General features: G+C 38.1%; 1 protein-coding gene across 9 annotated transcripts in view; it reads left to right on the top strand.

The window, feature by feature from the left end:
• Positions 1-15: 15 nt before the first annotated feature.
• The window catches only part of USP53 (ubiquitin specific peptidase 53), a 28,622-nt gene continuing 11,909 nt past the window's right edge, over positions 16-16,728 (top strand). The window contains exons 1-14 of one of the 9 annotated variants that reach the window (XM_072928795.1): positions 16-238; positions 909-966; positions 1,913-2,034; positions 6,991-7,691; positions 9,423-9,515; positions 11,333-11,467; positions 12,528-12,641; positions 12,722-12,804; positions 13,089-13,194; positions 13,618-13,764; positions 14,290-14,439; positions 14,913-15,084; positions 15,693-15,842; positions 16,466-16,609. In XM_072928795.1, coding sequence (XP_072784896.1) covers positions 7,548-7,691; positions 9,423-9,515; positions 11,333-11,467; positions 12,528-12,641; positions 12,722-12,804; positions 13,089-13,194; positions 13,618-13,764; positions 14,290-14,439; positions 14,913-15,084; positions 15,693-15,842; positions 16,466-16,609 — 1,438 coding nt within the window. In that variant the 5' untranslated portion in view covers positions 16-238; positions 909-966; positions 1,913-2,034; positions 6,991-7,547. Of the gene's footprint in view, positions 239-281; positions 708-908; positions 967-1,912; positions 2,035-6,990; positions 7,692-9,422; positions 9,516-11,332; positions 11,468-12,527; positions 12,642-12,721; positions 12,805-13,088; positions 13,195-13,617; positions 13,765-14,289; positions 14,440-14,912; positions 15,085-15,692; positions 15,843-16,465; positions 16,610-16,728 lie in introns of those variants that run through there. The other 8 variants (XM_072928794.1, XM_041716007.2, XM_072928796.1 and 5 more) reach the window with 8 other exon arrangements.

Raw genomic sequence — 16,728 nt, 5'->3', positions numbered from 1 at the left:
GGCCTCTCCCCTCTCCCCGCTCCCCGCGCGCCCTGGCTCGGGAATATCCGGGACACCGCTCCGGCACAGCGCCCCGGCTGCCCCCGCACTGCGCAGGCGCGGCGGCGCCGGGCTGGGGAGGGGAGCGCGAAGGAGGAGCGGGGAGAGGAGGGGGAAGTAAAAGTTGCCGTGAGGGCGGGGCCGCGCCTGGAGTCGCCGCCGGGAGGGGGCGGGAGAGGAGCTGCGTGCGGAGCCGCCGGTGAGCCGGGGGTCCGCGGAGACTGAGGCGGGGGTGGGATAGGGGCTGAGCCGCGCGTCGGGCAGGGGGTAAACTGCAGTGAGCAGGGGTCGGCTCCGGCCGGGGAGCGGGCACGGTTGTGGCCGCGGTCCCGGCGGGACAGGCGGCTGCGGTGCCGAGGTGGGGACGGAGCGCGGAGTGCCGGGGGACGGGACCGCCGCCTCCTCCCGGCTGGAGGGGCGGCCGGGGTTAAATCCCTGCCGGGGCTGCGTGGGTGGGGAATAGCCGCAGCTCCGGGGCCGCGGCCGGCGCTGCCCCCGCCGCTGTGGGAGCGGAGGGGCCGCGGAGCCCGAGCGGGGACCCCGCGAGCGGCGGTGCGGGCTCGGAGCGAGCCGCGGTTAATGTTCAACGCGGCGGTCACATGCCCGCCAGAGAGTTCTTAGGAGCCCTTCCAGAGGCTGTCTGCCTGGAACAGGAAATGCCAGTACAGGTAGTGTTGGAGCTGTTGGAAATGTAATCAGTTTGCAGCGTTTTGGAGGCAGAATTGTTTGCTGTGTGTTGTTGTATAGATGGAGTTTCAGAGGCATGTGGGTAGATGTATGCGAATACATGCAAATCACCTGCTTAGCATCTGGTCTAAGTTTACCTGTATCCCTTACTTTGATTTTCAATGCAAATATTTTAAAATCAGCTTTTCGGAGGAACCATGACTTGTTCTCTCAACGTTCATTTTCGCCTTCCCAGAATAAGTGAGTTTTACATATTTCTACTTAGTATTTTATTTTGCTCATGGAACACCCTGCTAAAAACACCAATGAACCACTTACGCTTTCCTAACTTTGAAGCTACTAAGACTATTTTAAGAACGACAACTTAATCGTGCAAACAGCATTGTGCCTGATTGATGATGCCCTTCCACCCCAAGGCAATGGAAAATCCCTTGAACTCATTTTATGATTACCTGCTCTTTTCTTATAGAAATGAAAGGGTGATTTTTGGTTTTAAAATAGTGAGATCTCATGTTATAATCTGACTGTAAATTAGCCTTGTCAAACGGTAAATAATCCTTTCTTCCCCTAACAAATTGTTGCAAAGTAAGAAGTACTTACTGGTTATTTTTTTGAAGTATCAAATTACTTGTATAAAAAGTTATTATTCTTGACCAGTGGGATGTTGACAGTAAAAACAGGAAAAATATGCACTTGACATTCATATTAAGCCTTGATAGTGCAGAATCTTTTTTTGGCCATACAGTATGCATGTTGTGCCACTGACAGAATTACTTGGATATGTGACCCAGAGGGTGCCAGGGTATTGACACTGTTCTTGCTTATTTTTTGATGTATGCCTCTTGATAGAGTAAAACAGTTTAGTCACTGAGGGATGTAGTGATGGGAGTAAAACCTATTCACAGAGTTCTTCACAAGCTTCATGGTTTGAGCAGAAACAAGTAGGAGTTTGTTGGGGCCAGGTTCAATGATGATGGGTTGAGGCTAGATCAGGATTTTAAATGTGTAGATGAAGCGAAATGTTTGTAGGAAGGATATATTTATGAGGAAATATATGAGGTGTAGTGATTCAGACATTCAAACTCTTTTTTTGACAAACCTGTAAAATATGTGTGTGTTTAAAGATGATGCTGACATTACCATTCCTTGTAATTCAGTTTTGTCATTTTTTTCCTGTTGACTTAAGAAATCAGAAAGCTTTTGGCGGAAGAGCAGAACTTGGTATTTTGCACTTCTATTAATGATCAAACATCTGCACAGATCAAACACCTGAAAAGCAGGCAATTAATCTGAGACAAAAAGGCAAGTGTGACTATCACTGTAAAGATACATTCTATCTTTCTGAGGCTCGGGGAAGAGTACATTGTAGCCTTTGAATAATCGCATGTAAAGCAGTAGGAAGACGGAGAACCAAAAATCTCTGTGGTGTCTGTGTGATGATTCACTGTAAATGCTGGCCCATGTCATGGGCTGGGCATTTGTGTTCTCCAAGATCTTTACTCAGAGTTCCCATTGCAGCTATTTCTGAAGTCGGTTGCTCCTTGAAACAGATGAGGAGGCTGAGCTGTGAACCTGTTGTTTTGGTTTTGATGCAAACAGGAAAGTTTTTACTGGAACAGCTTAAAGCAAAAAATTGTGCATTTACACAAAAGCTGTCTGGGATTGTATCTAAGCTTCTGGTTCTCCGTCCTGGAAGGGAACAGAAACATGTGACGTGCAGGAGCAGTGGTTTGGCATAGGAGGGACAGCTAAATAGGCAAGGGCTCCAGAAGAGACAATAGAGATGCTGAAAAAAAGAAAAACTCTGGGTTGAAAATCTGCGTTTGGAAGATTTTCTAGAGGAGATAACATCAAATACTCCTTTGGTGTCTTGGGGGCTTGTTAAGTCAGTGACTGAAGGAGAAAGAATGTGTCAGACCAATACCAGCCAGTGGTAATACACTGATATTGGCCTTTTCTTGTAGTGTTGTTCTTGTTTCTTCTTACGTGTGTGGCAAGTAAGTGCTATTAATGAAGTTTTTCTCCCTCTCTGATGTTTAAAATAGTGAGAATTTGCATTCCCGTTAATGTATTTCTGTGGCAACTTCCAAAGACAAAGACTCGTGGCTACTAAAAGCATTTACATGTATCCTATGGTGTGTGAGATTTGTTGACAAATATATTTAACACGGGGGCTAAAGGTGGAAGGGGACAGGATCTGTTCAGAGGCCAAAAAATTATGATTCTGCCTCATTGAGGTGGGTGTAAGAGATTATTCCTTTTAAATTTTGGTATTTTTCTACATTTTTAAAGCAGCTTCACTGTTTATTTCTTTTTTCAAATGTAGGAAAAAATTATTACAACCTCCAGCACTGTCACAATACAAATCAGATTTTCGTGCAGTTAACAAAATTTGGCAACTTTAAATGACAATCTTTGAACTGAAGAAAACACTCAAATTCTTGCAATTGCAAGCTGTTGAAATTTTGATGAATTTCATTCTGTTAAGGAGGAGACAGTAACCTGAGTCCTAATAATATTGGCTCATTGCAGAGAATTTTAGTGGTTTCCCATCACAGCTTTATTCCCTCATAATATATTTCATCACTCTTCATTCACCATTTTTGTTGTCTTGTGTCTAAATTCCTAAGTTACATCAGTTTAGGCATTGGTTTCCCAGAGTTGTCAGGGTATTGGGTGGATTTGCCAGGCTCAGCACAGAGGCATGAAGCAGAAGCAAAATGCTGTGTGGCTTAAAAGTAACCTCGGCACTGGGCATGAGAAAGGTTTGCCATTAGTAATTTGTGCAACACACTGAGAATAGTGGCAAAGTGAAGCTGAGAAGATGTAAATAACTATTCTTCAGCCAAATTTCAGGGATAGAAGCAGTCAACAACTTTTGAACTTGTTGGCAGATTTCCACTCAATTTGACAGAAGGGATAGAAGCCTCAAAGATGATTATGTACTTAGAAAGTGCATGAAAAGAGGCAGCTGGCTGGAAGAGAGAGCCCTTGTAAGATGATGTGAGGAGCAAAGTTGGCTTATGCCCCAGCTAGAGAGAAAACTGGAAGAACTCAGCCACGAGGCAGAAAATTATCAGGAGCCCAGGCATTGGTAGTTCCAGTGTTCACAGAGCCAACTGTTTATCTCATCAGTTTTATCTTGATGGATATCAGAGATGCTTAAACCCAAATGTGCTTGTACAAAGTGATTGTTTAGGCAAAATATCAGCTGCACTGATTTCTAAGCTTCTTTAGTGACACTGCTTCTTAAACTAAAGAGTCTGTGCCAGCCACAGCTATGTGCTGAGGTGTAGCAACCAAGCAGGTGATAACGTGCAGTTCTGCTGACAAGTGGCTTTGTTGTTCTGGAAGCTGTAAAGGCAAGTGCCAGAAATTTTTGACAGGCATGTGTTTTGTCCTTTGAGGCTGCAAAGCTAAGGGTAGCAAGCTACTTGATGAGATCAGTTGTGACTGAAGAACAGTGGCTGAAATTGGGCAAGGTAGAAGAAGTTAAATAGTAAATAGACATTGGTTTGAGAGCTCTTGTTTAGTGTCTTTGATTGAGAACAGTTGTACTCAATCAATTCCTGTAATCTGAAGGTTAAGAATATTCCTTTAATTCTTAGATGCTAAAAATCTTCTGTAGCATGTCGTTAACACTGTCTGAAATAACTCTTTTCCTGAAATATTGCACTTAGTATGGTTCAATCTCAGAATGTTTGGGTTGGAAGGGACCTTAAAATTCATTGTTTTCCAAATCCCCCTGTGATGGGCGGGGGCACCTTTCACTAGACCAAGTTGCTCAGTGCCCCATCCAACTTGCCCTTGAACACTGCCAGGGACAGGGCATGCCCAGCTGACTGATGGTCTATACTTTGTCACTCACACCTTTGGCAAGCCAAGAGCTTAAAAAGATCTGGTAAACACCAGCGGTTCATAAATGCTACAGTTCCCTTAGCAACACTGGCTTATCATAGACAAGGAAGAAGTCTTCAGGTCCTAATTATAGTGCTACTGACTATTGAATTTGGGTTATGGGAGTCTGGTCCAAGTCCTAGTCACCTGAAAGCTCCCCCAAACTTATGGGAGGTGAAGCAACCAAAACTGATCAGCAGCATCACTTATCTGGTTTATGGAGCCATGTGTGATGGGGATAGGCTTGTCAGCAGAGTAATCATGTTCTTCTTGGGTTTTTTTTCAAATGAAAACTGAGATGTTTGTCCGATGTAAACTTCAAACCAAAAGGCTTTCTCACCTTATGGAGAGGCTGTGATGACAAATTATTCCCTTTGCTTCTGGCACCATTATAAGGCTCATCTACAATGCCTCTCTTACTAATGAATGAGAAGCCATGCACCACAGTATTTGATGCAGCGGAGAAAAAATTTGCAGTGGAACTTCTACATATGAAAACTGCAATTAAGGTGTTCTGCAATTTACTAGAATAAGATTGTGTGGCAGATGGAATTATTTGTATTCATAGCTTTGTGGATGTGAAATTCAGCAGGAAGCATTTTAATGCAATGGGACAGTAACACAGAGCTAATCCAGAAACACTTTTTTATTAAATTCTTGCACTGAATTGTTATAACTTTTCCTGAGAGCCAGCCCACAGCTAAATGCTTGGTGCATGGAGTATTAGTTGTAGGGCATCCCTGAAATGCAAGACAAAATTACTTCCTGTAAGTTCTTAGGAAATGAATGCTCTTTGTCATTATCCTAAATTGCTCTGGATGAAATCTTGTTTCCAAAACAGAGTGTGTATTTGTAATAAGGTTTGAAGCTGATACACATTTCCACATTTCCAGCTACATTTTCTTTTCCTATTCTCTTTTTGGATTAACTGAAGTGAACATAAAGAAAACAAAATTGTTACATGATGTTCTGGCAAGGTCAGTTTCCAGCTAGATTTCAGACTCCTTGCTCAGTGCTGCCACAAATCACACTTACTATCTCCAGTATTATTAAATCAAATTACTTACGGGTGAGATACAGTAACATCAGTAAACAAACGGAACTCATCCAATTATTCATGAGGCAAAGGAGACTTTTGATTAGGTTCCAGTTATGGATTTTATTTTTAAATACAAGCAAGTACCAGCATTGCCCTTAAATAATGGGGAATGGTTTTAGGGGTGCAAGACTTCCTGTGGGTATTTTTGAATATGACTGAGCAGTATTAGAGAGCTGTAGGGTGGTTTTGTGTGAATGTGATGTTGCTTGTTCTGAGTTGAGCAAAGTTCTCTTCCAGTTTATACAGTATTCAAACTACACAATTTTTGGTTTTTAATACTCCTCATTAATTGTGCTAAGTTCACATATTGGAAAAAACTGTAGTGAGAAGCTGCAGGTTTTGAAGTACACTGACATGTCTGTAGTATCTCCCATGCTTGTGGAATCTAAGGTGAATATCTCCATTGAAATGTGAGCCCAAATTTCCCCCCTTTTTTTTTTCTCTTTCTTTCCCACATATGCCACCCCAATTGTGTTGGTTTATTTAAATTTATTCTGTTCTGCGCTGTTTCTCCAAATGTTTGTGTGGGTGATGTAGTAATGCCAAACTGACAGAATAATCCATTGTTGTGAGAGGATCACAGCTTGGGCTTTACATGTGGTTGTGGGGATGTTCTGGAAATGGACTCATTTAGCCTTCAACATGCTCCTTCATTCCAACAATAAGGGAGAAAAAACCCTTATTGTTGGAATTTGAAAGTCCTGGAATTGGGGTAGCAACCAGAATATTCTTGCATTGCTGTTAGCACTGTTTTTCTGGTTGCTTTGAGAATGCAACCAGGTTAATGACACATTTATGTAGTGTTTAGTAGGCAGCACAAACTTCTGAAAGCTGAGTACTAGCTGACAATCCATCCATAAAACTGAAATAAAAACCAGCATAGCTTTTTGAGTGTTGAATAAAAATATTTATTTCTTGGTAATGTTTTTATTAGACTTGGAGAGTCAAAGATTGAATAACTTGTGTACTATATGGTCTTTTTATAAGCTGTTGCTGGTTATTAGGAGAATCTTTACAGCAATTTTATTTTGGTCTTTAGAGATGTGTGAGAACTTAGAAGATAATAAATTATGATAGATAAAATAACTTTTATGGCTTAAAAATTATTAGGTGGGGATTTTTTTCTTCTCCTCTTTCCTGGCTATTTTGTCTTGCCTTTAGATTTACAGATTGTTTCAGCTGTGATCTTTATTTTAATTTAGAAGATCTTTAGCTTTTTGGATTTTTCTTTTTTTTCAATAATTTCTGTGTTTTTTTTCTTATTTCAGGTTCACTGGACAGAGAATGAAATAAACATGGCATATTGTAAACTGGAATATATTTCGTGGGTTACAGTTAGAAATAAAAAGAAGATGGAACAAAATGAGAGAACAGGAGTATAACACCTGACAAGAACTTTGCAGTTCTGTGATATATATATACACATATAAACTTTCAACATAATACAACTAATGATTTATAGTAATACTTTATTGATATCCCTGGAAGAAGTCAGTTACTGTGCAACTTGCTTAATAAGAACTTGTATCCTAAGGACTTTTAACATGTTTTAACCTTAACTGGACACCATTATATATTTATATTTTTAAGACTGAGGGTTCAAACATTGTTCAGCCATATTTTTACTGGGAGACTGCTCCTGAGGGATGGCTCACACCTGCTCGTGGAAAATGGACTTAAGCCCCTGAATGGTTACTACTGCACAGAGTTGAATGGAATGCCATGACTTTAGAAATATTATTGTAGAACCACCTTCTTTGCCTTGCACCCATCATATCCTTAAATATTTAAGTGTGAACATTGTGATTATAAACTCTGAAAAACAATGGCATGGGTGAAATTCCTAAGAAAACCTGGGGGTAACCTTGGAAAAGTTTATCAGCCTGGAAGTATCCTATCCCTGGCCCCTACAAAAGGCTTACTAAATGAACCTGGACAAAACAGCTGCTTTCTTAATAGTGCTGTTCAGGTAAGAAAAAACTTCATCTATTAAACAGTTTTGGAGTAGACTTTTCTGAGTGTCTGGGGAAATAAAAATCATAATTGTAGGAATAAGACACTGTTATGAAGATAATTTTATTCAGCATTTAACTGTAAAGGATTGAGAATATTAATGCTTTATTTTGCACAAAATTTTATTTGCATGCATCAAGGATATCTGAAAACCTTTTCTTTTGTATCTGAAAATATAGGAGTTAACACTTTTAAACTTTCTACTTGAATTTAAAAAGTAATGTTTCTGTCAAACACAGCAAAATTACTTCCAAAATTGATATGACACTTTTTTAGGTGGAGCAACAGGTTACTACTTGTATTGACTACGATACTATTTTTATTAAAATACCATTTTCTCAAAATTAGCATGTGAACCTGTAATATTGGGGTATATCAGAATATTCACATATAGTGAGGGCTTTGATTCTAATCTTAGGAAAGATTTGTGGAATTAGAGTAGGAGATACACTTGGTACCAAAGCAATATGACTTGGAATTCTTCTTACAACAAGGTACTTCTTGAAATGCTCAGATTTTGATGTTTCTAAATTGTACAGAATTATTTCTCAAACTGGCAGAGGGCTTAATAGACTGTACTTAATAGACATAGATTTTCTAAAAATTGGAAGTCTTAAAATTTAAAACTAGGAGATATGAGAGGTGTAGCGATGCGGTATATATAGTATCTATACGTATTTAAAATAAAATCGTACTGTAGTTTTAGTAGAATATTTGCTGTTTGGCATCCAATGGGAGCAGCATGACCTATATTCTCTTGCAGTTCTGCTATTTTCACTTAGGTGCCCTAAAATGAAGCCTAAAGTAATTTTTAGTTCTAGTTTCAGACAATCCTACAACTTCACAACCCAGTGCTGTTTATCAAACAGTGGCATATGGTTGGTGACTGCCCTTTTACAAGGAGGAATGTGTTCCTTTCTTTTCTTTAACCTCTGCTCCACCTTCAGAACTGAGCTTTGGACTTTGGTTTTCCAATACATCCTATTTAATTTTAGCTTTTATGTTTATGGATAGGATATCTTTTTTTTCCCCTGAATTTGCAGCTGTTGTCTTACTGTGCCTCTTGACAACTCATTTTTAGGGGTTTTATTTTTATTCTTTAAATGGACAACTTTCTGAACTGCTTCACTTCATATGTACCCAAGACATTAGATATTGAAAGCAGTGGGCGTAGCCCGTTATTACCTTTTTGTGGGGTATCTTGTGGGTATTACCTTTTTGTTTCTACCTTATTTACACAAATAAGGTAGACACATACCTGTGTAAGAACCCAGATTATTTTGACCGGTGCAAAAACATATGTATTTCAGCAATCATTTTGATAAGAGATTGTAAAAATATAATATAGGACTTAACTCTTATGTAGAGCTTTAAGGAAACTGCTACAGTCCTTGCACAGAGTTTAGATTGCTGCTTGTTTCCTTGAGAGTACTTCAGTTCTTTTTCCAAAATACATTGTTTCAAAACGTTTAAAAAACAGATCTAAATTTTAAGTGCTGAATGTTAAACTTTCATGTCCACCTCCATAACATACCAAACTAATGGAAAAAACCCACATTTCCTGAAACAGTATTGGTACTTAAGTTGTATGCTATGAGAAATAAAACAATGAAAATTGTTTACTGTATGTTGTGTTAAGCAAAGAACCTTCAGAACTGGTTACTTATTTTCTCTTTTTTTTTTGTAGGTATTATGGCAACTTGACATATTTCGACGAAGTTTAAGAGGTTTAACTGGACACGTGTGTCAAGGAGATGCCTGCATATTTTGTGCTTTAAAGGTAGATAAAAAATTCTGGAAGAACCATGTTTCACAATGAGGGAAAATAATTTAAATTATTTTTTTAGAAGTTTATGTCTGTATCATACCTATCTCTGGGTGACCTAATCAGTCTTGTGTAAAGAAGCAGTTTAGTTTTAAGGGCATTTTTAAGAGATGTTTGTAAGAGAAATATTTTCTTGTATTTAAAGAAGAAATTTTGCAGGGTTCTGGGGTTGGTTAGAATAGTACAAGTTATTTTTTTAACAGTGTATTTGTGATATATAACTCTATGCCCTATGTACTCACCTCAAAAAAACAGTAGTTAATTAATTTGGAAGAGTCTGTCCCCAGCTCTTTTGTACACTACTGGTTTTGCTTTTTTGGCTCTTTAAGTAATTCTGTTTGTTCCATGTTAATTTCCATGCAATATATACACTGGATGAGGATAAACAATTACTTGTTTGTGACTTGAGTGGAATTTTTGGTTGGGTTGGGCTTCTTTTTATGCTTTTGGGCTATTGTAACTCCTCTTACCTGCTTAACAATGAAGGATATTTTATCTCTGTCAGCCTCTGCTATGAACTAAAATAATTTTCAATAAATTCTGGGACTTGGACTGCAGGCCACTAAACTGAGCATACCTGTCTGCACACCTCCTTATCTGTACTGCTTGTTTTTTTTAAGCTGGACATATAAAGCTATGTTGCATAACAAAAATGACCTAGTAGCCAGAGGAGTGATAAATGATTTCAAAACTGTTAAAAACTTCATTTTGAATGTTTGCATGGAGATAGTGGCTGTAATTTTTGTCAGTAGTCCTTGCTTTTTGTTTTGAGAGGGAAGATTTAATACTGGAGAGACACCCTGGAATGAATCATGGTTAAAACAATACTTTTTGTTAGCAGTGAAACTTTGTTTCTCTGTTTTATCTTTGCCTTCTATCCAACAGATTTTAACCATAGGAAGTCCATGTGAAGAATGCATATCCTCATTTATGCTTTACATGGCTTCTCCTGACTTACTTTGTCTTTAGTCTCTTTGGTTCTCCTTAAAGTTTGACTTAGAATTCTGGACTGGGGAATACATCTTTAAATATCTGCAAATCTGTAATTCATTTAATAGCTTTTAACTTTCAGTTCTTTCAGAATCAATCTCCTTTACTTGCTAAATTATGAGCTCACTTGGATGGATATCACTGCCAAAAAGAAAAGTAGCAGCCAACTCTCTCTTCTGGGAAATGAATTAAAAACCAAGTGCAATTTATTATCATGTTCTAGAACTGCAGATATTGACCTTTTCTCTTGTGTTGTGTGCACTGGTTCAGCACTGAGCTAATTTCATAGCAAGGATTATTGGCATTCTATCTAATTTATGTAAGGTTTTAATTTTAATAAAGATATACTCCCCTCCTAAGCAGTAAATATTACATTATTTAGTGACTCATGAGTGATATTATGTTATGCCCTAAGAAATACACAACATCTGTAGACATGAGATACATATGGATGAACTGTTATTCCAGGGGCCAAATTTAAAAAGCTGTATAATTACAGAACAGGGCTTGTGTTGCCTCTGGGAACTCAAGTCAATCACTTTTAGTTTTGTATGTTGTTCTACAGGTTCAGTGTTTAGTTTGGTACCATAACTTCTTGTAGAGGAATCAGCAGAATACAAATGTAGTAACTTGAAGAGAAAACAGTAATTTTGAAAGTTACATGCATCTATAAACATTATAAATATTTCACATATTTATGCAAGAAATGATGTGTTTGTGTAGAACGACAGCGTCTAGCCAAGTGGTTAATGAAGCTAAGTAATCATTGCATTTCTTCCTAGGCCATCTTTTCACAATTCCAGCACAGCCGAGAGAAAGCCCTCCCGTCGGATAACATGAGACACGCCCTCGCAGAAAGCTTCAAGGATGAGCAGCGTTTCCAGCTGGGATTCATGGATGATGCAGCAGAATGCTTTGTAAGTGTCTTCATGAGAGTTGAGTAGAATTCTGTTAGTTTAGGGGTTTTGGTAGCTCACGGGTACAATGTAAATAACATAGTCCTGCTGTGCTTCTTTATGCCCGTTTAGGGCAACAGACACATGGAGTATGTGTCAGGTAAGGGGGATGGAGTACTCTTGAATTTATTCCATGCTTTCCTCCCTTAACTCTGTAGCTCAGGCAGAGCAGGAGGTTGGTGAGAATGATGAACTCTGAGTCACTCCTAAAACTATTTTGATGGAGAGGTTATCTTCTCAGGAGAAGCACCTATGGATTTGAATAGATTGTCTGTTCATGAAGTATTGGGTCACCAGCTATCGAAATACAATGTTTTACAACTGGCCAGCTCATTGCTGAATTCTGCTGCAGAAGAGATTTCCATTGTCTTACCCAGAGTAAACAAATACTTGAAAATCTTGCTGTAGTTACTTTCTGCTTCAGTGAAGTATTTTCCTGAAAAACATGAGCTATGCTGTAGCCTTTAAAGGTGACTCCAGGTGTCACAGAACTCTGGTAAAGAGACCTTCCTAAGGGCTCCTGTGTTAGACAAGGAAAATGTTCATCTTGAAACACCTGCAGTATTAACCTTTAGACAAGGATTTGAGGGGCAGGAAATAGGATTGCTGCTTCAGTTACTTTCAGCTTTGGACATCCATTGGGAGTATCCACAAATTAATTCCTGCCTGCTAGATGTTTCTTCATGTATGTGGGAAAATCCAGTGCAGAACGCCTGAAAGAGGCTGTTTGAGATCTTGCAGTCATGAAAGAGAGCCTCTTATTACTGCTTCATCTATTCAAAATGCATTTGGACTCTGAACTAATCATCTATTGGATCTACCTGAATAGATTCACTTCTTCCCATTACCTCTGGTCTTCTTGGCAAAATGAAAAAATGGCCTTACTAATTCAGGGGACAAACTCATTGCGGCCATAGTATTTTGGAGCCAAGGGGCATAGTTGGAGTACTAAATTGTAATGTTCTTCATGTCTTCTGACTTCATCAGTTCAGTTTACATTCATATTATTATTTCTTTTTAGGAAAATATCCTTGAGAGGATTCATTTCCACTTGGTGCCAAACAGTGAAACAGATATGTGCACTTCGAAATCCTGTATTTCTCACCAGAAGTTTGCTATGACATTGTATGAGCAGGTCAGACCTCCTTTTGATTGGTTTAACAAATACCTTGTTTTCCCTTTCCTGAGTAAATAAAAATATTTTTATTTTTGTAGTGTGTGTGTCGCAGTTGTGGAGCATCATCAGATCCGCTGCCTTTTACAGAATTCGTGCGTTACATTTCCACCACAGCCCTGTGGTAAGAGCTTTTATTCTTGTTACTCGTTTTTCTATATGCACCCTTCTAATGATATGCAAAGCATGCCAGAGAAAGGCTTTTAACTGTTAAGAATGAATATGTGGTTTTTTGTTTACAACATGCTTTTCAGATACCGTTCCAAAATAACATTTGGATTTCAAAAGCAAGATGTAGAGAGGGCTTGACAAAAACAGTTTGCATTGCTACTGTTTTACCACTGTGTTAATTAAAATCTGTTACTCTTTAGAAGGGAGATCCATAGTTATGGAATTAATTTTTTGCAGTAATGAAGTAGAAAAAATGATGGAGAGGCATGAACGTCTCAAGCCAGAAATGTTTGCACAATTGCTGCAGGCAGCAAATACTGCTGATGACTACAGAAAGTGTCCTGTAAGTAAACAAAAATGTTACATGGCTTGGGATACAAGGGAGAACTTTTTGGGATGTTAAATCAGGCTAGAAGTCTTCCTCTAAAAGCAGGGTTATGTCTTGTGTTGTGTTGCTGCTTCAGAGCAGTCAACTTAGGGCAAACAAAGATCTTACATTTATGTTATATTGTTCCAGTTGTTGAGATTATTGTTTTAAGGTGGTGATTGGATAAGCTGTAGTCTTCACTGAAGTGTTTTTATAATGAGGAATGTTATCCTTAAATTGTTAAGAACAAACACCCTAACTAAATTTTGGGATTAAAGCCATTGCAGAGTTTGTTTTTTTTTTTTAACTAATTCTTGTGTAGTGACTCACCTTTGGACTTCCAATATTTAAACACTTTTATTTTCCTTCCTGTTGTGGTTTTTGTTTTCTTCTTTCTAGAGTAATTGTGGTCAAAAAATAAAAATTCGTCGTGTTCTTATGAATTGCCCTGAGATTGTCACCATCGGTTTAGTCTGGGATTCAGAACACTCTGATCTGACAGAAGAGGTTATGCGGAATCTGGCAACACAACTTTATCTTCCAGGGGTATCTGACCTAAAACTTACTCTTTGCTTTTTCTAGAATTTAATTTTACTTTTTATTTTATGTACATGTGAATATATAAAAAATAGAGATATTAATATGTATTTTTTATAAGCATGACTTAACTTTACATAAAGTTTATATATTTATATAAGGTTTGTGTCTGCTTCTATGATTCTTTATAATGTTTCATTGATATAGTTTCTATGAGAGGAAAAGGTCCTGTTGGAAGTGTCTTGTCCATAAGTACAATGATTAATCTAGGAAACTTCCTAGTTGAAAATCTAGGAATATAATTTTCAGTTTGAAATTCGTAGAATTATTCCAGAGCATTAATGCTTTACTCTTTCAAACAAAAAAACCCCTAAAATAGACATAGTAAGTCCAAAAATCAGTATTTATGCTCAGGAAAGTTGTGTAATACAACAGGACATTAAATAACAGTTGCCTTGGTGAAATGCTAGCAGTAGGTAAGGAAATTGAGGCTGTGTTTTACACGTGTTTTAAAATATGTAATCATTTTTACAGCTGTTTTATAGGGTTACAGATGAAAATGCCAAAAACAGTGAGCTTTTTCTGGTGGGAATGATTTGCTACACGAGCCGACATTACTGTGCCTTTGCCTTTCACACCAAGAGCTGCAAATGGGTGCTGTTTGATGATGCTAATGTAAAAGAGGTAAGTATTGAATTTACCCCTACCAAATTTTGGGATCTTCTCTTTTCTGGAGAGTGTTCTTCTGACACCAGTGTTGAAGAAAGTCAAACAACTTTTTTATTTTAACAAAAATTCAGCATGAAAGTAATTTTTTAAAATGACCTTTAGAATGACCTTTATGGATGTGTCTTACAAATGCTGAAATTTTCAGAATGTTCATGCACTTGTCTATTGTTGAATTTGTACTTCTTTTAGTGAAAAATAAGATACTGGCAGCTGTATCCATAGGGATGATGTTCTTATTTTTAGCCCTTACAATACTAGATCTATCTCTTTGTTGCATCTTATGTAAACCACAGTGGTAAAATGTTTTATCTTCATGTACATTTGGAATTAGTAATTTGGTGTTTTTTGCTTAATGAATTACTCTTTCTATATTTGGATTCAGCACTGTTGATAACGTTTTGGGGTTTTGATTTTTGATTTTTTCTTAGATTGGAACAAAATGGAAAGATGTGGTGTCCAGGTGCATTCGGTGTCACTTCCAGCCATTGCTGCTATTTTATGCTAACCCAGATGGCACAGCTGTGTCCCCAGAAGATGCACCAAAGCAGATTATTCACTGGTCTCAATGCAAGGCAGCAGGAGGAAATGGGGAAGACTTGGGTAATTAGATATGGTTTTTTTAATAACAGTATCAGCTGTATTTCTGAAATGGGCATTGTAAAGGAGAAAAAATGGATTGGCTGCTTTGTTCTGAAATACTTTTATCAATCTTTATCCAAAGAGTCTCAAAAGATATGAGATTAGTGTAAGCATATACTCAATATTAGACCTGTTAATAAGGGGATACAAATTGAGACTAATGGGAAAAAGAATCCAATCTTGTGGTTCTGTAATTTGTACTGCTGTCTCAGGTTGGTTTCTTTAATTTCATGCTAAGCATAACTTACAAGAAACTTAAATAAAAGGCAAATTGAATTTGACATGCTATTCTTCACATCATGTGTAGCAATAGAACATAGATTTCTTCAGGGAGCAAAGAATTGAGGACCCTGTTTCACTGCAGGCTACCGCTATAAATATGGCAGTATATAAAGTATTACAGAACCTTCTTGCCTAGCCTATTGAAATGTAGTGTGGTTTTTGGTGATGTTTCTCTTCTGGCTTTTTAATCCAGAATGAAAAAGCTTTCTCTCTTTTAAAAACTTTTTATAGTGGAAATTTAAATTAGGAAGCTTTTTATTTCTAAAGATAAATATGCTGTTTGATAGGATTTGAAAAGCATTCTGCTGCTAAATCAGACCACGTGAAAGAGAACGGAATTGGAGATTCCACTAATCAAAGGAGTAATAAAAAACTTCAGCCAGATAATCCAGCGTTCAGTAGAAGCCATATTCAAGCAAGTGGTGGTAGAGGTCCAGGTGTGTATTCCCTACTACCACCCCCAAAAAAATAAACCAGATATGTCTTATTATGAAAGATTTCAGTTGATAGCATTTCAGGTGGGTTCTAACCTCAGGACTAGAACTATTTCTAAGGGAAAAAATTCAGGAATTGACTCAGTTGTTATTCAAAGGTGTTCTCAATGTTTAAGTGATATCTGAATATCTGCCATGGAATATTTACTTTTCCAGAGAGAGCTGTAAATGCAGAATATTTATTACCCTTGTTATTCTTTGACTGAAGTGGCTCTTGAGGCCTTGTTCCATTTCTCACTCTCAAGCTTTTCAGTGATGTTGCTGATTAAAAGGCACATTAGTGACCTGAGGCTGAGGTGTGGCTCTATGGGTCACTGGCTACTTGAAGTACACTTTTCCCCAACAATACTGTGATATCAGAGCATGGTTTGTAGTCCTGTGTGTTAATGGACTTGATCTTATGGTTATAAAGAAATCTCACGTTCTTAACCTATGTCAAATAATTCATTAGTCAGTTTAAGTAGTCCAAACACTAAAAACGAAATCTTACTGTCCATAAATGTTTGTGTATTTTGGTAATGAATGACTTTTGAGGAATGACGTTTGACAAGATGTATTTTTTGCAGCCAAGTTAGGGTACAGTGAGCAAAAGGACAGGCTGAAGGATTTATCCAGAGAGTGTGCCCAGAAAGCTGCTGACATGAAAAACTTCACATCTTTACGGAAAGATGCAGACAGAGGACCAAGGAAAGAGTCAGGGAGACAAAGAGGTACATGTTAAAAATATGACCAGAGAACCAATGGATTAAATTGCTTTTCACATCAATGCTACTTGTGCAGATTTTATCGTTTTAAGAGACCATACTGTAAGATTAGGCCTTCCCAGTTT

This window comes from Taeniopygia guttata, chromosome 4 (assembly GCF_048771995.1).
Source record: "Taeniopygia guttata chromosome 4, bTaeGut7.mat, whole genome shotgun sequence".
NCBI classification, from domain to species: Eukaryota; Metazoa; Chordata; class Aves; order Passeriformes; family Estrildidae; genus Taeniopygia; species Taeniopygia guttata.
The sequence above is the reverse complement of the archived record's forward strand: the minus strand, read 5'-3'. Positions and strand labels throughout refer to the sequence as shown.